General features: G+C 43.0%; 1 protein-coding gene across 1 annotated transcript in view; it reads left to right on the top strand.

Moving 5' to 3' along the window:
• The window catches only part of LOC102196854 (histone-lysine N-methyltransferase 2C), an 85,097-nt gene that overhangs the window by 58,225 nt on the left and 1,833 nt on the right, over positions 1-25,039 (top strand). Inside the window, exons 26-59 of the mRNA XM_013911579.1 lie at positions 747-939; positions 2,693-2,785; positions 3,072-3,119; positions 4,167-4,307; positions 4,821-4,853; positions 5,096-5,239; positions 5,334-5,475; positions 5,577-5,812; positions 6,018-6,091; positions 7,054-7,251; positions 7,487-9,478; positions 10,311-10,618; positions 10,716-12,304; positions 12,477-12,588; positions 12,690-12,756; positions 12,869-12,929; positions 13,064-13,296; positions 13,911-15,548; positions 15,810-15,998; positions 16,258-16,422; positions 16,535-16,664; positions 16,781-16,928; positions 17,020-17,204; positions 17,638-17,774; positions 18,755-19,034; positions 19,413-19,552; positions 20,941-21,054; positions 21,158-22,274; positions 22,369-22,505; positions 22,594-22,736; positions 22,852-23,026; positions 23,137-23,253; positions 23,338-23,411; positions 24,795-24,903. Coding sequence (XP_013767033.1) covers positions 747-939; positions 2,693-2,785; positions 3,072-3,119; positions 4,167-4,307; positions 4,821-4,853; positions 5,096-5,239; positions 5,334-5,475; positions 5,577-5,812; positions 6,018-6,091; positions 7,054-7,251; positions 7,487-9,478; positions 10,311-10,618; positions 10,716-12,304; positions 12,477-12,588; positions 12,690-12,756; positions 12,869-12,929; positions 13,064-13,296; positions 13,911-15,548; positions 15,810-15,998; positions 16,258-16,422; positions 16,535-16,664; positions 16,781-16,928; positions 17,020-17,204; positions 17,638-17,774; positions 18,755-19,034; positions 19,413-19,552; positions 20,941-21,054; positions 21,158-22,274; positions 22,369-22,505; positions 22,594-22,736; positions 22,852-23,026; positions 23,137-23,253; positions 23,338-23,411; positions 24,795-24,903 — 10,662 coding nt within the window. The remainder of the gene's footprint in view (positions 1-746; positions 940-2,692; positions 2,786-3,071; positions 3,120-4,166; positions 4,308-4,820; positions 4,854-5,095; positions 5,240-5,333; positions 5,476-5,576; positions 5,813-6,017; positions 6,092-7,053; positions 7,252-7,486; positions 9,479-10,310; positions 10,619-10,715; positions 12,305-12,476; positions 12,589-12,689; positions 12,757-12,868; positions 12,930-13,063; positions 13,297-13,910; positions 15,549-15,809; positions 15,999-16,257; positions 16,423-16,534; positions 16,665-16,780; positions 16,929-17,019; positions 17,205-17,637; positions 17,775-18,754; positions 19,035-19,412; positions 19,553-20,940; positions 21,055-21,157; positions 22,275-22,368; positions 22,506-22,593; positions 22,737-22,851; positions 23,027-23,136; positions 23,254-23,337; positions 23,412-24,794; positions 24,904-25,039) is intronic.

Consider the following 25,039-nt stretch of genomic DNA (forward strand, 5'->3'; position numbering starts at 1 on the left):
TATATATATATATTGTGCAAACGTTCCTCTCCTGTGCAGATTGTCTGATCACATCATGAAATGGCTGTTAAATGTGTTTTATCTCACCCTTGGGAAGGTTGGGATTTCAAGTGCATCCAAGTACAATGCCTTGAAACCAGTTGCAGAACTATTGTGCTTAGTGCTCCTTCTGTGAGCCTTTATTATTATTTTTATTTAAAGGGGAAAAGCCCAAAGATACTCATATTAGAGGATAGGTGTTTTTGATCATACCCTTTAATTGGCCCCTATTTTAGTTGTGAATTGACACACAATAGCTTAACATGGATGTAACTCCAAGGCTCTGTGTCCCCAGTTAGTATCCGTCTGTCACCTTGTGTTGGCTAAAACATGGATATGTGATGCATTAAGCCACCGGCAGCTGTCAGTGCTACTCTTTATCCCACCATGGTACAGGGGTGACGGGGGATATTGAGTCTAACCTAAAGGGCTAACACAGTGAAGCTTATTTCATTAGTTATTAAGACAGCACCAGGTTGGGCTTTTAGTTTCTCAGTGCAGCAGGACAGCAGATGACTTATGGGTATAAGTGGTTGGGGGAGGTTGGCCCGATAAGGTGAGGCCAAGAGTAACCTCGCTGTTAGTTTCTAAGCTTTTCTGTTTCACTTAAGTTCACATGGGGTTTAAATGGATGCGGATGGTTTTCTAAGAATGATGTCAAGAAAAATTAGGTGACACTGGCTGGTGTCCTGTGTTTTCATGTTCAGGAGGCTTTCTTTGGAAAGGACCTGCTAGACAAAAGCAAGCAGAGCAGGCAACAGGGGGTCGAATCAGGATTACTAGAAGACGGACAAAGCCAAGTGGAGAGGAAGCATCCCACTAGCAGTTTTCTGGATCCCTCATCAGACCCTCTGCTTAGCGCATCAACAACATCCATTCCCCCCAGACCAGGAGCAGCACGTATGTATATACATTACTTTGGTTCTCCGCAGCAAGAGATGTAATATTCACTGATTCAAAGCATCGTACTGCACTGAATATTTGATATGACCAAAGACAGAGCATGCTCTGAACTTGGCCAGTGCTTTTAAAGAAACAATGCAGGTGTTTGGCAAAGGGTAAAACAGCATATAGTCCATGTTGCATGAAGTTTTAATGAATTTTGTCTCCCTTGTACTTACTTGTCCCCAATGAGAGTATTAACCGCTTCATGCAGAACTGAATGGGTTTGAAACATGTTTACTGAACACATGTTCAAATTGCATATTCCCCATTCATACATGACCAAAATGTTGGAGGTTAATCTCTGATAATTAGCATTCAGACCCTCGACTGCTGCTCCAACTAAAGCTAAACTAATTAAAGAATACTTAAATTCCAAAAGCGAAGTAAATACAGCGAACTTTCAGTTTCTGTTCTCTTTGCAAGCTCGCTCTGTCTTGCTACACTCACTGTGTGTGTCTTGCTCTCTTGATCTTTCTCTAAATTTTTCAAAAAATTGTAAATGCCCTTTATACTCACCTCAAGGATGGCACAGCCAGAAACAGAAGTGTAATATCCTGAATAATAGCAATGTGTTGTCAGGACTGAGTCCAGATAGAAAAGGTTTTTAGCAAAAAACTGCCATAAAATTAAAGATTAGAAGCTTGCCAGTATTCTAACAGTAGTTTAATTTATTATTTAAAGCGCAGTGCAGATAGTTTGTAACTTGCACCATAGCTTTACATTGTTAGCCGCTCCCTGCACTCCAGTCAAATAGATGTGTCCAAGACTGATGACTGTAGCAGAAGTAGACTTAGATTGTGTTTGAAATCAAACAATCCCACCATTTCACTGACAGGTGAACAGGGATGTGGTATGATTGCTGATTCAATTTTCAGTCTTGTTCCAGCCTGTTTAAATACCCAAACTTGATACACTCTGTCCACATATCTGGACATTTGGTAGCTTCTTATGTTGGCACGAATCGAACAAAACACGCGTCTATGAAGTTCTTCACAATTAGTAATTACCTGGCTCTTAGAGAGAAATATTTGATTTTTATTACAAAATTACTGTTTGATTTGACAAATTTGTCATAAACTAGGGTTAGTTTGCTTAATAGGCTGTCATTGTGTTTAAAGGCATCGTGATGACTTGGGAAGTGACAGTAATGAATACTGGATTCCCGAGAGGGTTGCAGATTTTTTTTGCCATTCAGAATCTGGTGTGCCTCATTTAAAAGAAAGAAACTCAGCAGTTTTAACAGTTCAGTAAAATAAAACACTGGAACCTTGACAACTGTGACTTTAAAAAATGGTGATTTATTTATTTATTACACTTTTACTTCAACTTTTTAAGGAAGAAATAGAAAATTATTAGAAGAGACTATATTACGAGACAAAAAGCTAGAAGTCGAATGACTCACATCAGTCAAGGCCTTCACTGACGAAATCCATGAAACAGAAAACCTTACAGTTCATATAATTAAACTTATTCTTTAGTATACATTCTTTGGAAAGATACATCTGATATGGTACATTTGGAGTTTTATTTTATTTTATTTGTGACATTTTTTAATGTTTATTTTTAACAGCAAATTCTACATGAGGCATCCAAACAGATGGTTCCAACTCTCATTCATGTCCGTTCATCATCATCAATTATGATTTGTGACAGTTTGGTTTTCTTCCTTTTTTTGTTCTTTTGTTCCTTTTTTCCCCCGCATCTACAGAGACGTCTGAGGAACCATTAGTTGATCTATCTGATGTTCTGAACACTGATGCAGACATCTTGGGAATGCTCGGAAAGCCAAGCAATGACTCTGGTGCGTTATGTATCTCACAGGCAGTCACAGTGGCAAGATTTTATTAATAGTCACCTAGCCGTGGGTATATAAAATAGTTTCACTCCTCAATTAGAAATTTCCCCAAATAGAAACAATCTTTTGCTTTCACTACGTTAATAATTTTTTAATATCACAATATTTTTTTGTTTGTTCACCTTTTTTGTTTTCTTTTTTGTTTGCATCATCTAAAGTGTGTTGTGCTTATGCTGTCTTCACTATTTTTTTTCCCCACCCACTCATTTGATCTGGTTTTGGGTTCTTGTAGGTCTTGATTTTTGCCCCTTCCAGGTTGACAGCTCACCTCCTCCTTTTGGTAAGGGTGCTCTGGCCTACTAATCCCTTGCTTTAGTGCATTCTCCCCCTTTTACAGTGTCTCCGTGTCTCTATTTAAGTGTGCATGTATACAAGCTGCTTCACACCAACCTTTTCTCAACCATTTCAGATTGTTTTAACACTCATTAACTTCTTAGTGCTTACCTAACACCGTGCACGGTATTCACTCAAGCGCCTATGGTGTGTGGGTCTTTGTTTGTGAACCTCCTATACCCTAACGCAAGTTCTTATCTGCCTAATCGAAAATGTCTCCAAGATAGCAGAGAAACAAATTGGCAAGGACATCCTGGTATTCAAGAAATGAGCAGTTTAGAACAAGAGGCCTTGGCAAATGTCCTTCTAATTCCTGAAGACGGTGAAATCCTCAGTTCTCATTCCTGTGGCTTTATGGCAAAAAGCATCTGCAGTTCATGTCCTTCATTCTTTGGAAGAAGAAGAAGAAATACTTTATTTATCTGAAATATTCTAAGGGCTTATATAATTTCGTTTTTGTACTGCTGTTGCCAACCAATGTTTGCAACCATCCTTGTATTGGTATTTAGTTTTGTGTAGAAGAAATTATTTAAATAATTTAAAGTGTCAGACATTAGTTGGAGAGGAGTGTGTTATGTTGGTAGTCGTGCTTTGATAAATTCTTATGTAATTCAAATTGAAAAAAATGTTTCAAAAGAAGCTCCATGGCTTTCTTTTAAAAAGAAAGGTCTTAAATGGAAGGCTAATGTAGGGGTTAGAACAGCATTTTCCTTCAGACTTTGTGTACCTTTAATCAGATTTAGTCTGACCTGTCTGAACTTTCACATATCCTAAAACATTCCTTTAAAACAATACAGGAACCCCAAGGAGCTGTAATCGTATAGTCTTTGGTCTTGGTTGTGTTCCACAGGCTGTTATGACAATAAACATGTTCTCACTTCAGTTCTATATTTCTGATCTCGTTCTTGCTCAGTATTTTGTTGGTTGCTCTGTGTATGTGTGCACATGTGTCTGTGTTATGATTTGTTTTTGCATTGACTGTGTGTTTCCACAGCTGGTCTGGACATTGGGCCCCTGGCAGACAGTTCCCCAGTGGCGCCCCAGTCTCAGGCAGGCCGGAGAACACCTCGAACCCTCTCAGAGGAACCCCTGGACGGCATTCTCAGCCCAGAGCTGGACAAAATGGTTACTGATGGTCAGTGTGGGAGACCAGGCGCCATGTTTAGCCACAGTTCTAACACAGGAACTTCCCACAGGGATTAAGAACCATTGTTGGTTGTTGCTTTTGGTTTTAGTTCATTGTGATTTAATTTAACAACACGCAAGAAATTCTGTGATACAGGCAGCGATGACGAAGTCCAGGCATTGTTAGGGATTTAGGAAAACAAGACATCCTGTGTGAACTTGAAATGAAGCGCTCCAATGGGAGCATTTTGTTCTTGATTTTGGGTCGCACAGTTTCCAACAAAAGTGAAGTAAAACAGCTGAAACGTTGTTGTAACCGTCAGCTAACTATTTATCCAATATTTATCGGGCATTTTAGTACATTGGGAATGTAGAGAACAGAGGATCAAAGTTAGTTCTGTGGAAAGTTTCTGTGCATTAAGCCCATCTTCTTCTTCTGGCTTTTAGTAGCAACTTTAAGGCCCTTTGCTTTGGAACTTCAAAATGAATAATAATCTGTTTTTGTTGATTCTTTGTTTTTCAGAGTCAATTCTCAGCAAACTTTACAAAATTCCAGGTTTGTAATTTTTATCCTTCTTGTGAAAACTTAAGTTTGGTCCAGTTATTTCCCACCCAGCATAACTGACCTCTAAACTCATGATGAAGTGTTGTAACCAATTTCACCAATATAATGTTATAAAGATTAGTGTAATGAATGTTCTGGTTCCTTTAAAAGCAGTAATAGGATGTTCTCTGACATTGTATGCTACTACATTTCATACACATGTACGCTTACACTGAGCTGTCAAACTTTTTCAGAGCTGGAAGGAAAGGATGTGGAGGATCTCTTCACAGCAGTCCTGAGCCCCAGCACGAGCCAACCACCACCACAGGTGCCTCACCCCCAGGGTCCAGGGCCCCTCCCTGCCACACCTGGCACTAGCATGCCTCACCCCAATGCAGGTACATCATTAGTCATTTTGCCCTGATCAAATAAAAATATTACAAAATGTTTTTAAAATCTCCATCTACTTCACCTCGCAAATCTTGTGTTCAGGGAATCCCATGTTTCCAAGAATGCCAATGATTAATGGTATGATGGGACCAAACCAACGCTTCCCTACAAATCATGGAGCAGGGCCCTGCATCCCAGAAAATTTCTCTCCCCTCAACCGTATGCCTTTCACTGACAATCCGAGGTAAAGTCATGCTTCCCTTTCAACTGTTAATGCATTTTTTTTTCTTTACTCAGCAAAATCAGCAAAGTATAACTTTGGAGCTTCTGTTCTTTGTGTTACAGGGAAAGAAAGTTTAATCAGATGCCTAGAGAGGCAGTTGGTCCATGGCCCACCCCTACCCATGGCCCTGGCCCTACACCCCCTGGTTCTTTGCCCGAGGGGGACACTGAAGCCATGTCAAATGCCCAAAGGAGTACACTCAAGTGGGAAAAGGAGGAGACACTTGGAGAACTAGCCACCGTTGCTCCTGTGCTATATACTAATATCAATTTCCCCAACCTTAAAGAAGAATACCCAGGTTGGTATATAGCTCTAAAGCTTGAAGGCATTTTCTCTCCTGTTTGTGTTTTTTATGGTCCAGTTTACATTGTCATTCCTGTTATTTCTGCTCATTTCTGGTTATTGTTTTTATACTGACTGCATTACATCATACAGTACAAACCATACCTTGTATGCACTTTGAGAGCTGCTGACTTGACAACTTTCTCCATTATTCTTCCTAGACTGGTCTACAAGAGTGAAGCAAATTGCAAAACTTTGGAGGAAAGCTAGTTCACAAGACAGGGCCCCATATGTGGTAAGATCAATGATTCAATTATCCCATTTAGTTTCAATTAAATCAAAGACTGTACAATGCAGGACACCAAAGTAGCTGCACAGACTTACCTAGTATGCAAAAGGCACACTCGTGTATCTGGCCGGTTGCCTTTTGCCAAACCAGTTTGAAACGCAGTCATTCTCTGATGAACTAATTAACAGCGGAAGTCTTGCTCAGAATTAAAGCTCCCTATTGCCTCTGTAATTAAGTTTACTGGAAGCCATTTTACCTGGTAGAGGCCCCTTTTAAAGACCCAGTCTCTGCTTGGCGAGTTTAGTTTTGATTTTTGGTTGTTGTTGGGGGGGGGGGTTTAACACTTATCTGTAAAAGGCTGATGGGATGTTGTTGAGAGTGTTGAATATGCTAACTCGAGAATGGAGCAACGCAGGATTTTCAAGTTGATACATAGATGCATCTACTAAAAATTGAGTTTGAATCTCAGTGACCTCAACCTCACGGTCAAAGGTCAACTTTTCTGAAAATCATGTAGGCTTTTCACATTTATGCCATAGGTGCATCTGTTAGGAGGCTGAGAGGGTAGCACAGGCGGCTGCCAGTATTTTTTATTTGCAATCTTGTTTTAAAACCACTATTGTGATACATCATCTTGGTTATGAACTATTGAGATACCTAATTTAACAATAAGAAGTTGACCTTCATCCTGCTCCATGTACAATATGTAAAGGCTATGCAACCAAAGGATTAAGCATGGCAATCCCATCCAAAACAAATGCCTGCATATCATAAAAATATTATTTTTACTGCTATGAAATAATTATAATTCAGTATTGCGTACTAATGTTTGTAATAGTGTAAGTAGACATTACAGAGAATTGGGGGCTACATGGATAACCTTAATTTTTTTCTATAATCTTGTATTTATCAAATCTCTCTAATCTGTTTTTGTTTTGTTTTTCAATTGTGATTGATTTGCTGTTTAGCAAAAGGCAAGAGATAACCGAGCAGCCCTGCGCATCAACAAAGTCCAGATGTCGAATGAGACCGTGAAGAGGCACCATCCACAGCAACAGCCCCCTGAGGTGTTTGATCCCAACATACCACTAGACACAGATCTCCTGTTTAAAGACCCTTTGAAACCAAAAGAGTCAGAGCATGAACAAGAGTGGAAGTTTAGACAGGTAAGAGTGTATGCAATGAAGTCAGTCAGTCGAATGCAGCGGCAGGTCCACTTTATATTAAGACAGCTAAGAAGTGGTGGTTTAGTAAAACACCCCCTAAAGAACTACACTATCCTCCACATTAACCCTGATGACATTGGTGGCTAGTAGGTCCAGCTCTTTTTTGGCATGAGACTGATAATTTATGCACCCCTTTTGTCATCTAATGCAGCTTTTCACTCTGTCCTTCCAACAGCAAATGAGGCAGAAAAGCAAACAGCAAGCCAAAATTGAAGCCACTCAGAAACTGGAGCAAGTAAAGAATGAACAGCTTCAACAACAACAACAACAGCAACAGCAACAACAGCAAACTAGTCAGTCAGAGGGAGATGCCAACAACAGTGGTAACCAAAGCCCAGCCTCCCAGCCCAGTAATGGCAGCATGTCCCCTATGCAGCAGGTCAACCCAAAAGAGAGCTTTTCCAGGACGCTATCAGGGACACCCACTTCAGGTCCTTCAGAGGATGTGTTCTTGCGACCCCCTCCTCCCCCTCCCTCTGGGCCTTCCTCCCAACCTCAGTCTCCACAAGTTTTCTCACCAGGTTCCTCTGGTTCCAGACCATCATCTCCATGGGATCCATATGCCAAGATGGTTGGGACCCCAAGACCTCCAACTCTCGGACCAAATGCGTGTCGAAGAATGCCCATGGAATCTGGTAAATCACCCACCTCCTTGATGGAGCAGCAGGACAGAGGGAGGCCCTCTCCTGCTCATGAATCTTTTGGTTCTCCCACATCAATGACCAGTGATCCTTACGCCAAACCTCCTGACACCCCAAGACCCACTGGTGAAGTTGACCCTTTTCTGAAGCCCATGGGTCCCCCCAGAGGCAGTCAAGCTGCTCAAGGAAGGCCTCCAATGGGTTCTCCTGGCAGAGACCCATACTCAAGGCCAATGATAAGAAATGATGCCTATCAGCGCATGACCCAGAACAGGATGATATTGTCTGACCCTTATTCAAGACCTTTACTCACGCCGATACCTGGAAGCAATGAGTCTGGCTCTGTCCCTCTATTTAAAACACCTATGCCCCCTCCTCAGGCTCAGGATCACTTCAACCGACCAGGCCCACATCCTACTGACAGATTCTCCCAGAATCAGCAAACTGACCCCTATGCCCAGCCTCCACACACCCCAAGACCGTCAGCGAATGACAACTTTACCAGTCCTCCCAGGATGGGCCAGCATCACCCACAGGGGCACTCCTTTGCTCAGCCAGGACCAATTACTCAAATATCAAGAAATCCTTATGCACATGCACCTTCCACTCCAAGACCTGACCACTTCACATATGACCCTTTTGCCCAGCCTTCTGGTCCTAGCAAGCAAGCTGCTGACCCTTTCTCTCAGCCTGGAGCTAACCACCGATCCATCAATGAAGCAGGTGCTCAACCTCGACCGTTTTTTGAGCCCTATGCTCGACCACCTGGCACCCCACGTCCCCATGACAACTATGGTCAACCACCAAACACCCCCAGCCCATCCTCAGATCCCTACTCGCAGGCTCCAGCTACACCTCGTCCTAGTGGAATGAACCAGTTTTCTCATCAGTCTCACCCTGGACAGAGGATGTCCCCTTCGCACTCAATGGACCCTTATGCTCAGCCACCAGGTACTCCCCGGCCATCAGTGGGGGAAAGGTTTTCTAAGTCACCAGGCAGCATGAGGGGGTCAATGGAGCCATTTACCAGTACACCCGGGACACCAAGGCCAGGGAGTAGTGACATGTTTCCCCAGCCTGGAGTCCCAAGACCAATGCTGAATGATCCTTACAGCCATCCTCCAGGCACCCCGAGGCCTGGTCCTGATGGGCTTACCAGACAAGGGCCAAGACAAGGACCAATGGGAAGCCAGGATCCTTTCTCCCCAACCCAAGGTAGACTTCAAGAGCCCTTCCCTCACCCAGACTTACAAACACCAAAACACCCCAGTGTTTCAGACGATGGATTTATTCAGTCACCCTCAAGAAGACCGAGTCAGACACCTGTCCATGATCCATTTGAACAAGCACCCATGACCCCTCGTCCACAGTCAGAAAAAATGGAAATGAAAGATCAGTCAGTTGTGGGTAACAATGGAGCTGGCCTTCAGGACCCGGTCCAACTGTCCAACAATCCACAAATTCCTGTTTCAGCAGCAGAGGCTCAAACTGTTGCTCTTGCTGAGTGCGATGAAAGACTCAGACAGGTACGTGAACACTGTTTGTGTTGTATTCTGAATCTTATAGTTTTAAATATTAATGTTAACTGTCTAATAATATTATTAATAGCCAGTACCAAATTGGTAAGAACAACAAGAAAACTACACATATCACTACATTTACAATATTCAGAAATTGTGTGAGTATCAGACAGATACTTCAAATTTTATTCTACAATCCTGTAGTTTAAAACATTTTATGATGCTGTGTAAAATGTAAAAGGAAAAACAAAATTAAAAACCAAATCAAGTAAAAATACTATAAAGACAAAGTATCACATTTTGAAACTAAAATGTAATCTTTTTTTAAAAAGTGTGTAATGCACATTTCAGTCTCTTCTTAAACCCCTCCCTATCTATACTTCTAAGTATTATGGGATTCTTCTTGTATACCAATCATGTTACAGATTAAGTTTCCTGTGAGATGTTTCCATGTATTTTTAAAGAATTATGAGATTATTTTTATAACTACATTGTTGCTTCTCTTAAATTCATGAGTATATTGGGGCAGGGTCAATGATTTCTTTGAACATTTTCAGTTTAAAAAAAAAATACAAATGAAATCATTTACATATCATAGCATGTGTTTGTTTATACTTTACAGTGTCCTCTTGAAAATAGAGGCCTATTTATAAACTTTATCTTCAACACAACTGTTCCAGACAAAATATGGACATACAGAAAACTAAAAGAAATCTCAAATAAAATAATGTTGTGCAGTAGCTATGTAAAAAAAAAACAAAAAAAAAAAAACAACCCCAAATCAATTCTTTGAAAAGCTAAAAATGATTTTAAAAATTTAAATCTTTCAAACTTACAGCGACAACGAATTAGAGAACTGATCATCAAACAGCAGCAACAGAGGAGTGCCACCCGACAGGAGAGGGGCCCTCAGGAGCCTGCTGGCAACATAACCCCAGGAACGCCACGGCCATGGCCCCAAGAGGGTCCTGCTCAACCAGGGGAAATATTCACCCGGCCTCCTCCGCCTTATCCTGGACAAGGACCTATTAGAGGGCCGATGAGGTTTCCTGGACATTTTCCAGGGGATCAGCGTGTAGCCTTTCCTAATGAAGGTCAAATGCCCCGCGGCCCACATCCTGGAGATTTGAGACATCAGGGACCAAGGTTTGTTTTGTTATTCTTTTAATTACTTTTTGTGTTTCCAAATTTAAGTCTTCCCTTTATGTCTTTATAAGTTTTTTTTCTTATCCCTCCCCCACAGGTTTGCTTTTCCACCTGGAGCTCTAGGACCTCATCGGTCTCAAGACTTCTTTCCAAGGGGGCAACACCCAATGCAAGATGTCCCTCCTCAAATGAGACGGTCTATGTCTGCTGAAATGGCAAAAAACATGGGAGCAAACCCTATGGGGATGCCCCAGCACTTCCCTCCTCGTGGTATGGCAATGCAGCAGCACAACATAATGGGGCAGCCTTTTATTGAACTGCGGCACAGAGCAGCAGAAAACAGGCCACGCATGCCATTCCCTCCTGCCAACATGCAAGGAAGCAATTTGGATCCCAACTTCCAGAACCAAAGGCCTGCAGGTTTTCCAGGAGCACCCGATTCTAGGTTCCCCTTAAATCAGGGCCCCAGAATGATGGACCCTATGGCTAACCAAATTGGCCATTTACACCTCTCTGCCAGTATGGACAATCTTCATCAGCAAACCCAGATTCCAGGAAGCACACTCAAACAGTCTCCTCTGATGAGGTCCATGAGCCAGCCTGCCTCAAATGAGACTCCAAATATGTCAGCTTCCATGATCCTGTCTGCACCCCCTGCTGGACAGAGTGAGACTGTCTCGGTGACGAGCAGAGAAACTGTGGAGGAGAAACTGGATACAGAAGAATCTGCAGTCAAAGATCTAGAGGACGTGGAGGTAAAAGATCTAGTAGATGCTGACTTGGAAAACTTAAATCTGGATCCTGAAGATGGCAAAGACCTTGATTTAGAGACCAATGACCTACACCTTGATGACTTCCTGACATCTGGGAAATTTGACATCATTGCTTACACAGACCCTGATCTAGATGATATCAAGAAAGACATGTTTAGTGAGGAGCTGGATCTCAGTGATCCTATGGATGACAATACTGATGCCACAGATATCAACAAAAGCGCAAGCACCGTAACCGAGGCTTCTTCCAGTTCAGCATCTGTACTGGCAAAGTCAGAGACTATGGGTGAGCAGTCTGCAGTTGAAGTCAAGCTGGAGGTCCCTTTAAATAAGGACTCAGCTGCTCTGGCTCCTGGGCAGGAAATTAAAGCAGAGGTCAAAGATTGTCAACAACCACCTGATGTAGTAGACCAGCAAACTGCTGGAAATACCTTAATCTCCGATAAGAAAGGAGTGCTTTCTGACTCCACCCCAGTCCTGTCTAGTTTACTCATTAAGCAGCAGCCTGAAGAGCAATCATTAAACCCAATTGTTGAGTCTGTCAATCAAGGAGGTGACCTCATAGCCCAGCAGAACCAAGTCGCTGATGCTCAACATACCTCTGGACTTACAATGAGTCAAACAATACCTGACACAGTCACTGCAGGAGAGGTTCCCCTGAGTGGCTTTGGGCCAGACCATCAGGTTGGACTAACATCTGGAGTGGACCAGAGCGGTCTCACCCAGGCCCAGCAGGCAGTGTTAAACCAGGCAATGGGCCAGAATTCCCAACAACATCGGCCACTTCTGCTTGAGGAGCAACCACTCCTATTGCAGGACCTCCTGGACCAGGAGAGGCAGGAGCAACAGCAGCAGAGGCAGATGCAAGCAATGATACGACAGCGCTCAAGCAGCGACTTCTTCCCCAACATTGGTAAATGAATTTATAGCACCGCTTAGGTGTCACTTTAAGTTAAGTGCTATTTTGGTTTTTTTGGGGGGAGTTTTAATCATTATTTTATTTGTTTTGTTGTGTTTTTTTGTTGTTTTTTTTCTTCACGTTTTTTGCAGTGTTTATTTCTGACAGTCATTATTTTAATCTGCAGATTTTGATGCCATCACTGACCCCATCATGAAAGCCAAAATGGTTGCTCTTAAAGGCATCAACAAAGTCATGGTTCAGAACAACATGGGAATGCCTCCCATGGTCATGAACAGGTAAGAATTCCACAAGAATGCATTTTCTATAGTGAGTAGAAAATAAGATGGTTATATGGGGAGTATACATAATTGATTGGAATGACTTCTGTGTGTCACAGATTTCCACCTGGTCCAGCACCACCTTGTCCTGAAAGTGCACCACTTCCTCCACAAGTTGTTGGACAGGTAACATGAATGGGTTTTTTTTCTTGGTTTTGGGGGGTTGGGGTGGGGCTAAACTTTACAATGCTCTTATCTGTTATAACCTTCTTTTTAATATATATTTTTTTTATCTCAGGATGGAAAATTGACACAAGTAACAAGACCAAGTCCGCCAAATTTCGGACCTGGATTTGTCAGTAAGTTTTCCAGAATCCCTGCGGCCTCACTGTTTTGGGTTTTATAGTCTTTTCAGGCTAGAAATATTAAGATGTTTGTTTTTTATGTTTTCAAGATTGCTAAAAAAAGAGCTTTTTTTACCACCTTCTTTCAGACAATGCTCAGAGGGCTCAGTATGAAGAGTGGCTCCAGGAGACTCAGCAACTACTTCAAATGCAGCAGAAGTTTCTGGAAGAGAAGATCGGCGCCCACAGGAAGTCGAAGAAAGCCCTGTCTGCCAAGCAGAGAACAGCTAAGAAGGCAGGGAGAGAGTTCCCTGAGGAGGATGCTGAGCAGCTCAAACATGTCACAGAGCAGCAGGGTGTAGTGCAAAAACAACTGGAGCAGGTAAATGCTTGGCCTGTCAAGCTCTAGTACTGAATTCTCTCAAACCCCCACTTCTCACAGAGACTGGCATGAGCACTGTCCTTTCTTTTATCCTGTGACCGAAGTTTGAATACTAAAAGTATTTCCTGCATCCAAACTGTTTGTCCAAATATTAGAGCAAAACACAGGGTAAAGCTTTAATAAGATCGAACTGAATAAGGTTGGAAAAACTTGAAGTGTTCAATGTTCTGAAAGAGAAACACCCACACATGTGTGATCTAAGAGAAACACAGTTGTTGCCTTTTTTTTTCTTTTCTTTTTTGATGTTCACTACCTTCACTTAATTTTTGAAGAATATGATGTTTTCTATTGCAAGGTATAATCTCTAACTGTATATTATATTTTAGCAGGCATAATTAGAGTGAAATATTAGTTGCGTTTACTCAAACTCTCTATGGGTATAGGACACAAACCACAGGCATTTGCTTTTTCTTCACCAAAACATACAGTCTTATGTCTTCACTGCAGCCCTCTTTGACTCTAAAAGTGCACTTTGCTGAGTTAAAATTTGAACATTGTTACAAGTTATTTTGTGAATTTATAGAAAATAACTTATTTTTTTTACTTTGTCTCAGATCCGCAAGCAGCAGAAGGAGCATGCTGAACTGATTGAGGAGTACAGAGTAAAACAGCAGCAAAACAATATGACACCTATGATGCCTGCAATGCACCCGTTGCCAGGCCCCACTGGCATGGTGCCCAGTGGCCCACCAATGGTTCAGCCTCCTATAAATCCCATGATGCAGATGCCACTTCATCCCAGCCAGCCAAATGTACCTCCACGTATGCCCAACGCACCACCTGGCTGGCATCCCGGTACTTCTATGCCCATGGGAGGACCAGGAATGCCACATATAATGCCTCCCCAGGTACCTATGGGAAATTCAGCCCAACCGCTTCAGATGCCAATGGGTAATGTACCGCAGCACTCTCAAATGCCTTTGGAGCCCCAAGCACCACCTGCTCCTCCAGGTGCCATAAAACCCATGCAGGCAGGTGGTGTGAAGTTTGATGACAACAACCCATTCAGTGAAGGCTTCCAGGAGCGCGAGCGGAGAGAACGGCTCCGGGAGCAGCAGGAGAGACAGCGGGTGCAGCTCATGCAGGAAGTCGAACGTCAAAGAGCACTTAAACACCGCATGGAAATGGAGCAGCAAGGGATGATGGGATCGGATGGGAACATGGCACCACTCTCTCAAATGCCATTTTTTAATGCAGAGCTGCCACAAGACTTCATGCAGCCACAAAGGCCTCCTCTGCAACATCAACAACAACTTGGACCAATTTTTCCTCAGCAGCAGGGCATGCAGCCTGGTATGGGCTCAGTGGCTGGAACATTTATACAGGGTGAGAGGAGAGCCATGGTGGGCAATGGCTTGATGCCACCAGAGATGGGGCCTGATAATGTTGCTCTGCAAGGACCAAACTTTCCTCACGGTCAGCCCAGGCCTCGTCAGTTCAGTGGACCAGGAATGCTTCCAATGCCAGGTGAGGGTCCACCATTTGGGGGTGACTCGTCAACACCTTTACCATCCAACTTTCCAGGCTCAGGTCAGTCTCTGATTCAGCTTTATTCCAACATCATCCCAGATGAGAAGGGGAAAAAGAAGAGGAACCGCAAAAAGAAGAAAGATGATGATGCAGATTCAGTCAAGACACCTTCCACTCCCCACTCAGACCTTACAGCCCCTCTCACACCATGTGTCTCAGACACTTCCTCTACTCCAACCAGAAATCCCCATCTCTTTGGAGATCAGGATTTGTCCAGGTCCCCTTTACTGGGATCTTCCACCCCCAGTCACTCAGAGCTTGAGCGGCAACTTTCTGGTGGGCAATCTGGACAATCTGCTCTGTCATCAGAAGCAGCGAGGGCCCAGGCACAAGCTCAGGAACATGACAGAATCCTCAGCAACATAAAGCTGGAGCAGACCGATGCTAGTGAGTGTCACGGACCAAAAGAAGGTTCCATTGGCCCAGAAATGAGCTCTGTGAAAGAAGAGGGTAACAAAGGGAGCGTGTCTCCGTTCGCTGCTGGGCAGAGTCCAAACAAAGGAGAAGCTGGTAATGAACTATTGAAGCACCTTCTGAAGAACAAGAGTACACCTCCACCTGGATTGTCTCAGCAGAGATCAGAGGAAAGCCTGCGGTCAGAGGAGGAGGAAACCACTGACTGCAAAACCTTACTGAGGCAAAGCTCCATGGACAGCAATGGGGTCAGTTTTTGTGTTAATCATATAGTTACAGAATGCCGAGGGGGTGATCAGCATAGTGAGTCATTTGCAGGCTGAGTGATTCAGAGTGATTCAGATGGGAGGGTCATCATAGCTAAATTAGAATGAATCATAGCTGTCAGAATATGAATGAGTCATAGTTATGTGTTTGAAAACATCTAACTTGAAGTCATTATGCTGCTCAAGTAATTTTGTTTTTGCTCATGTTTTGTTTGTTTTTGTTTTTTTCTGTCTCACCTCCAGGCATACTCAGATGGCACCCATGACTTTCCTGGACCTCTGCTCCCCGAGCAGAAGAAGAAAGGGAGAAACAAGAGAGCACCAAAAGCAGGAGAAAAACCTGTTTCTCGCTACAAGAAGAGGAAAAAGGAAGGAGATGAAAGGCAACTGATGCACACTGGACCAGACTCTGTAATGACCCAAATCAAACAGGTAAGTTGCTTTATATATATATATATATATACACACATATATATTGTTCTGTTGTTGTACCTGCTCCTCTTCCAATTGATGGGTGCTGTGTGTTGTTAGCTTGAAAGGCTGTAGTCTGAAGGCAGAATGTGAGATTCATTTGAACTTAAAATACTTGAGGACATTTCAGTGATTGTGGTCGGGATGGTTTGTGCAAGAATATATCTGGTCTGACTTCTCTGCTAACCTTCCACCGGTCTGCTTGTCTCTGCTAACACAGCAGCTCTCTCTGCTGCCTCTCATGGAGCCTCTGATTGGGGTCAACTTTGCCCATTTTGCTCCCTACGGCAGTGGCCAGCTCAATGGAGAGAACCTTTTGTCTGGTACTTTTGGCAGCGCCTCACTAGATGGAGTTTCTGATTATTATTCCCAGCTGGCCTACAAGGTGAGATCTTACTGCTTCACTAAGGGGATACCAGATAAACAAAGGGTGTGTGTGTGTTAAGTGTGTCTGTGGCACTGTGTGCCTGACATTGCATTGCACTTGGCTTCTACAGCAGAGTAATTTGAGCAATCCACCGACCCCGCCGGCATCTCTTCCTCCCACTCCACCACCTGTGAACCGACAGAAAATGATCAACGGTTTTGCCACAACCGAAGAGCTGGCCAGCAAAGCCGCTGCTATGGGTAAGCACTCATAAAGGTCCAAGATGGGCTGACCGATTGTGTTTCCATAATCTTAAAATGGGAGCAGAAAATGGAAGGAGGCATTCATACATATTAACGTTGTTTTCCTGTTGCAGTCTCCAAGGGCCTGGTCCCAAAGCCGCTGCATGTTCCATTTAGGAGTGAGGAAGATCTGTTAGCTCGGGCCATCGCTCAGGGACCCAAAACTGTGGATGTTCCAGCTTCTCTTCCCACACCACCTCACAACAACCAGGAAGAGCTCAGGTAACGGATAAAAAATAGTACTTCATGATTTATTTGGGCTGCAGTGTTTTAACAGAGTTGCTCATTTATTTATTTATTTTCCTTGTTGTAGTAATCGAGGACAGGAGCCTTGCAAGGAGAGGGACACACCTGACAGCTTTGTTCCATCTTCATCTCCCGAGAGCGTGGTTGGCATGGAGATCAGCCGTTACCCAGACTTGTCTCTGGTAAAGGAAGAGCCGCCATCCCCTTGCCTGTCTCCTGTCCTCCCCATGCTTCCTGCACCTGATGGGAAAGGTAAACGCATATATCTGTTTTATTTAGTTATTTATTTTATGCAGTATATACACAAAGCTCCACTAAAAAGTAAATTCGTGGTTTTCACATTAGTGTATCCTCGAGGGTCCATTTGATGTAAATGTGATCATCTTTCCAGATCTGCAGGGGTCAGCATTCTCAGCATAAAGGCCAAAATTTAGCAATGTGATGACTTTATACAAACACACCAGCTTTGCAACTTCCACAAATGAGATGTTGCACACACTTAACTATGGTGCTCCTTTTCTGGCTTTCCATTATGTTTTTAGTGTGCATGTGCAGAATGTATATGCATAAGAATCCTTTACAGTTTGCATAAAAGTATGTGGAAGATGGCTGTGTATGCCTTTGTATGATCACATTTGAACAGTGCAGCAGTTTTTGAGAGTGGTTTGCTTTTTCAATTCATTAGGGACCCAGATCAAACTGCAGGATGTCAAGACTGAGCCTTCTTCGATGTTCTTTGGCTCCCCCTTTGGCTCCATGTCTAATGATTCCAAACAAGGGATGGTTTCTGTTGCTATCACTCTGAGACCAGCTGCAGCTGAGGTAACAATACTTTACATTTACTGAGGTTAGACAAAAATCTGACATTCCGTATTTTCGGCACTATAAGACACATTTAAAATCCTTTAATTATCTCAAAAATCGACAGTGCGCCTTATAATCTGGTGCGCCTTATGTATGAATTCTGAAAACTCTAAATTCTTTCATCAATTTCATCAACAGCAATTTGTGACAGCAGTTTATTTCTAAATAAACTGCTGTCACTTCCAACATAAATGAAGACAGAAAACTAAACAGCAGTGAGGTTTGTAGGGTTACTGAAATTGGGATAGCTGGTATGTAATCATATGCTACGTGATCGCTAGCGACACAGCTATGTTAGCATAACATAAACAGTGAAGCTGGAGGGTGAATGCTAATGCTTGTTTTGCTTAATGCGCCTTATAATCCGGTGTGCCTTATGTATGAAAACAGACCCGTTCATTGACAGTGCGCCTTATGGTCAGAAAAATACAGTAATTCTTTTCCCAGTTCTCTCATTCTATATCATATCAGACATGTGCATAATCTGGCCACACAGTAAGAGAAAGATAATTATTGCAAGGGTTTGTTTTAAGGAGGATGCTTGTTTTTATTAGTCAGAGTGTAATTCTGAGAAATTACAGAGTTCTTAAAATAATAGCTTAATTTTTCTACACACATTATTTTAGGATTATTCAAGTTCTGTTAATTCTTGCACGTGCAAGATATTTAAAGCTGCATATTAACTTAGCTATCCTAGTTTATTGGCAGATTTCATTTTACATGAGAAAGTAAACTACTTTTAAATCAGCTGATATTGGCATTTTAGTTCCTAAGAGATTCACTTCTTAATATTAAATCAGAGGAGTAATACAGAAGTCAACATTTAACAGCTTTAAGTGCCTTTTTACTTGGAGCACTTGGGTGACTATGGTGGACGAATTTAGAGGACAACTTGCATTGCTCTAAATTTCTATTTATTTGTTTTATTTATTTTTCAGAACATTACCGGTGTGGTGGCAGCCATTTCAGACCTCTTGTGTGTGAAGATCCCCAGCAGTTATGAGGTCAGCAGCACCCCAGACAGGGGGCCCCTATCTATGGTCAGCGGTCAAAGGGTGGGCCCACATGGCATGGAGCCACGGCCTCCCATGCTTTTCAATGGACAAGGAGACACTGGAGGACTGCATGGACGGCCGGGACAAATGATCAGAACCAGTGGACCACAGGGAATGATGCAGCAGCAGGCACATCATTTCCGTTTCCATCCCAACAGCCCAGGTAGGGAATAAAACTAAATTAAACAAGAGCATCTCTGATTCCACCCGGTGCAGCAATACAGCCTGTAATTGAAATGTCATGTTTGATTTAAGCTAAATATAATCACTCCCTGTGAAAAAGCACAATTCAGCAATACTCTTTTGATACCTAATCACTTCCCTTTAAACATCCATAGGAGCGCTTTTGTTTTTTAACAGTTTTTTGAGTGTACCATTATTTATCTGAGGCTGAAGGTAGCCTACAGTCCAATTCTATAAAGGCTGTTTTATTTTGTTTGCTAAAGTTTGTTTAGTCCAATTAAAGATTCAATCATCTGTAGGTTACTGTCAGAGATGTTAAAAATTGATCTAATTTTGCATCACTTTTCTGTTACATCAGGCAATGCTGGAGCTCGAGGACCTGATCACAAGATCCCTGGCAGCTCTGGATGTAAACCCCAGTGGTGCTGCCACTGTAAGGTGGTGGTTCTGGGAAATGGAGTGCAGAAAGCCATCAAAGACCTCCCTGTTCACATGAAGGTACCAGATGCATTGGCTGCACAGTCATGTATATATTAACTGTGCACACCACCTGTCAAATAAAGGCTAAAAGTTGAAAATATAACCTTTACAGGAAGCCTGAATGGACTGAGGATGTAGTGCTTCTCCATTCCTTACTCAGAGATCAAGGCCACAGATAATAAATTGCTTCTGATCGTCAGCAGCTCTCATGAACAAAAAGGCTCTGATATCTAACGCCGTTGACTAAAGTACACCATATTTTAATATAGTGCCATGTGACAGTTTTGCCCCTGAGCAAAATTTCTATCACAAGTAAAAGATGAGCTGATTTCCAAAAAGCATTAAGTCAAAGATGACACATGGCTTTAATATTTTAACAAAGATTGCTTTTCTATATTTAGTAATTTATTTATTTTTTTAAATTAGACACTCTGCAGGTCAGCATCTGTGATACCACAGTTTATCACCTTGTGAAACAGAGTCTAAGAGTCTTCAGATTCAAACTTGTTCTTGTTCTGTCTTTACAGCTTGAACCTCTTAAGGTAGTAATTCATTGTGAATAATGAGTCCTGCAGTAGATGCTTCCTTCGGTTGATCTTATTTTTATTTTTTTTAAATAACGTTCGATGTATACGTGCAGACTTTGCTGTTCTTTAAGTAAATCTGCTCCTTCCTGCAAATTATTCTGCATGCCGCTGTCAATAAAAGCCAAAAGCATGACTCATTAGTCTGTGAACTTAGCAGTTAGTTAAAGCTTTCATTTATGCATCACATAACCTTTTATAATGATGACTGTGTCCATGCCAAAGCCCCGATGAGCTAGTTAAAATGTGAATTTTTGGTAAAGTTATCCGAGAACTCAAGCTTTAGCTCCTTTCCTTTTTACAGCTGTGAAATTGTACAAAATGCAAATTTGCACTAATGTTGCTTGATATGTTGAAATTATGTTTTTGTTTTAACTTTATGCATTTTGGAGATGACTATAACTTTGATTTGTGTAATGAGTCCCACTGTCAGAAATTTGGATCATTTCAATGTCATGTATACATATAATATTGAGATTATTATATGAGCTGTGATTGGTTGGCTTACCAGATTTTTACGTTGGAGAAATGAAGTATTAAAACTCCTTTCACCCTGAAGGGCCACACTTATCAATATATTTATATGCACGGCACTGGAATAACACTGAACATGTGCTCTGATTATGTAAATCTTTCCTAATGGAGTTAAATAGATTTCAGATCAGTTAGTAGGTTAAACAGCAGTATTTAGGTTATTTAAATATTGCATAATTTATTTTTCAACATCGCTTTGCCTTGAGTGGCTTCCATTAGTCAGATGTTGACTTACACCTCATTCCTAATTCAGCTTCTTCAAACTTGGACTGATTTTCTTCTCATTAGGAATCTGAAGGCCGTTTTAAATCTGAAGACGACTTGGTCTTCTGCAGCCACAACTGCTTCCTTCTCTACTGTTCATCACCACCACTGCAGTCCAGATCAACCACAGAATCTAAGGTTTGTACCACTGTAACCCATGCACATCTCTGAGAAATCTGAGTCTTAAAAAAGCATTTGACTTTTATGTTTGGCACTTTTTTTTCCCTTGTCATCTTCCCAGGAGTCTGTGTCCCTCCTCCCAGCCTCTGAGCAAACAGAGAGCCTTTCTAAAACTCAGCACCAGTACAGTAACAACATGTCCTCCCTGGATGTCCATTGTCTGGCCCAGCTTCAGCCAAAGCAGTCACCCCCCTCTACACCTCCCATCCCATTCCCTTCAGCAGGTGAGACACCCAAGACTGACGCAAAATCCGATGCCCTCAAAGTGACAGTGAAGCTGAAGTCCAGGCCAAGGGCCCACGACGGCTGGCATCAGGGAAAGAGACAGAAAGGACTCCGATGGAGGAAATGGACTGTCCAGGTGGTGGTGCCAAGAGGGAATTCGCAGCTCCCGGATGAGGATAAGATTGATGAGCTCCTGAAGAAGCTTGGAGCCTCCCTGCGCCCTCCAGTGTCACTCAAGGACCAGAGACGCTGCTGTTTCTGCCATCAGTTTGGAGATGGAATGACTGATGGTCCTGCCAGGCTGCTCAATCTAGATCTCGATGTGTGGGTTCATCTCAACTGTGCCCTTTGGTCGACTGAGGTGTACGAGACTCAAGCTGGCGCCCTCATCAACGTGGAGCTTGCGCTGCGGCGTGGTCAAACGATACGATGCGCCTACTGTCAGCAGACCGGAGCCACCAGCGGCTGCCACCGCCTGCGCTGCACCAATGTCTACCATTTCACCTGTGCCCTGCATGCTCAGTGCACCTTTTTCAAGGATAAGACCATGCTCTGCCATGCCCACAGGCCCCGGGGAACAGCGGGACATGCTCTGGAGCACGAGCTGCGATGCTTTGCCGTGTTCCGGCGTGTTTATGTCCAGAGAGACGAAGTGCGTCAAATTGCCACGGCTGTGCAGCAGCCCGAGTTAGGTTACACCTTTCGGGTAGGCAGTCTGGTGTTGCATGCGATCGGCCAGCTCACACCGCTACAGATGGCGTCCTTCCATTCCTCAACAGCCATCTTTCCAGTTGGCTATGAAGCTTGCCGCATTTACTGGAGCATGCGCCATGGCAATCGCCGCTGTCGCTACATCTGTTCAGTTGAAGAGAGAGACGGGATACCAGAGTTTACCATCAGAGTCATCGAACAAGGCTACCAAGACATGGTCCTGACTGACACCTCTGCTAAAGGTTTGCCCTCAGGAAAAAAAAATACTAGTGTGTTTTTGTGGCTAATGAAACAGTTTTAACCAGCTTCTGTTCTTGTCTCTGCTCCTGTCATTAGGAGTGTGGGATAAGGTGCTAGGCCCAGTTGCTGAGAAGAGAGCTGAGTCAGGCACTCTGAAGCTCTTTCCTGTTTACCTGAAAGGAGAGGATCTGTTTGGGCTCACAGTTCCTGCAGTTGCCAAGATCACAGAATCGGTTTGTACCTACTTTGGAGGATTTCATCAGCTGCAAGAATTTAAAAACATCAACAAATCTCTAAATGATGCTTTTCATCTGGTTTCAGCTCCCAGGAGTGGAAGCTTGTGACAGGTACTCGTTCCGTTACGGACGCAACCCTCTCGTGGAGTTGCCTCTCATGTTCAATCCAGCTGGTTGTGCCCGCGCTCAGCCAAGAACAAGCTCTCCCTACACCTCACTGGTGATAAGGTAACTTTGTTTGAAGTTGACATTAAATTAGCTTCCTGGGAACGTTCTGTCTCCAAGTAAATAAGTCAGAGTTAATAAAATGTTCTCCTTCTCCACCTCCCTCCTAAAAATAAAGGCCTCAGCCACAGGCTGTATCCAGCAGCAGTGCCAGGTCTAACCAGAATGTTGCCCAAGGAGAAGGTGGCGCCCCCCATAATAAGCCTCCGGTGGTGCACCCCAGGTCCTCCCAGTACCGCTGGATGAAGAGTGAGTGGCGAGCCAACGTCTATCTGGGCCGCTCCCGCATCCAGGTGAGTCGAGCAGATTTAAATTCTTTTTAAACTGTCAGAGTGAGACTGATGCTTTTGTTTTCCATTTCCTGTTGACTAAATGAAAACCTGCTTATTTGACATATTCACAGGGCCTGGGGCTGTTTGCTGCTAGAGACATTGAAAAACAGACAATGGTGATTGAGTACAATGGAACCATCCTCCGAAATGAGGTCGCCATCAGGAAGGAGAAAATCTATAGGTCTAAGGTAAATATATGTGCTGCAACATTGTGTTTTTTTATTAAAATGATCTTTTCCAAAAGCTAAGAGCATTTCTTCTCTTCCTTGTAGAACCGGGCAGTGTTCATGTTCCGCATCGACAGCGAACATGTTGTTGATGCCACACTTAATGGAGGGATCGCAAGGTACTCTGAGCTTCCACAAACTGTTTGAGCATTTTCATAAATGTATTTATGACAGTGTAGCATTTCTTTCATGCTCACTTACTGCAACAAATGTCATTCAGTGTAGCACACCGATGAGCCACAACATTAAAACCCCTTGCGGGTGAAGTGAGTAACCCTGATGATCTCAGTGCACTGGTATCTGTCAAGGGGGTGGTTACAAGAGGCTGCAAGTGAAGAGTGAGCTCTTGAAGTTAAAACAGGGAAAAATGAGCAAGCCTGTTGATCTGAGCGACTTTGACAAGAGCCACATTGTTATGACTAGATGACTGGGTCAGGGCACCTCCAGAACAGCATGTCCGGTGGGGTGTTACCTGTTTCCAGTGGTTAGCACAAGTGATGAGGGCTTAAAGCACATTGATGTGTGGGAGTAAAGGGTGGTTCTGTGATCCCACAGAAGAGCACCTCCAGCACAATTTACTGAAAACTGGTTATGGTAGAAAGTTATCAGAATGCACAGCGCTGCACAGGGTTTTCATACTGACCACTATCCACTGCCAAAGGAGGCAAGGGTGTTAACTCAGCTTCCAAGTCCCTGAAATCTCAAGTCTGTTTGAGCATCTGTGGGATTTTTGAGGAAGGAAAAAGAAGTAGTGAGATTTATGGATGGCCAGCCTTACTTCTTACAGGACTTAACTGATGAGCTGCTAAGATGGAACAAAGGTTTTGTGGAGTGCACGCCTCAACGTCTTAAAAGTAGCCTCTCCATATCTGTCTTACCGATATAATCTTCCAGTAAAGTGGCACAGACGAGACTCTGCTTCTGTGTGTGGGAGGCTTGTCTGCAAACTGGTACATATTGCAAATGAGCATCAGGGGTTTTTTTTCATTGCTGCTGTAGACGTTGGCCTTTTTTGGATTTTGTTATCAAAGTGATGGCAGTTCAGTTGCATTGTCAAAAGGGCCCAAACACACATGAAACCAGAACTAGAGACCATGTTGGAACAGGTTCATGCCCTTCTTCATAGTTTGTGAAAGATGAACACTCAGTAGTCAGTACTACTTTGTTATGAGTTCTCACTGACAAAATCTATCCACAGATATGAAAACCCCGGTAAACATACTCTAAACTGCCTTTGCGTCTCATTTTGCCATGCTGACCAAACACAGACTCACAAGTTGGAAACAAAGCTAGTTTCTTTTGAATGTCATAATTGTTTTGTTTTTTTAAATGTTGGCATTTTCATCTTATCACCGTCTGCCGCTGCGTGTCTGAATCAGCTCACAGAGGCAGCAAATGAGCCTTTAGTTGCAAATAGAATCTGCAATCATTTAAATGTGGTCGGCTATGTTACAGTAATGCTCTGAACGCTGTTTCACGCGTGACTCGTGCTTCTTTTTCAGATATATCAACCATTCTTGTGCCCCTAACTGTGTTGCTGAGGTGGTAACATTTGAGAGGGGTTACAAAATCATCATCAGCTGCATTCGCAGAATTGAAAAAGGAGAGGAGGTTGGTACACACACACACACACACACACACACACACACACGCACACACACACACACACACACACACACACACACACACACAAATATCACATGACAATTGCTCAAAATATTGCACTATTAATACAAGCAGCAGGAAA

This window comes from Pundamilia nyererei, unplaced genomic scaffold, assembly GCF_000239375.1.
Source record: "Pundamilia nyererei isolate P.nyererei 1_Seehausen unplaced genomic scaffold, PunNye1.0 scaffold00004, whole genome shotgun sequence".
NCBI lineage: Eukaryota > Metazoa > Chordata > Actinopteri > Cichliformes > Cichlidae > Pundamilia > Pundamilia nyererei.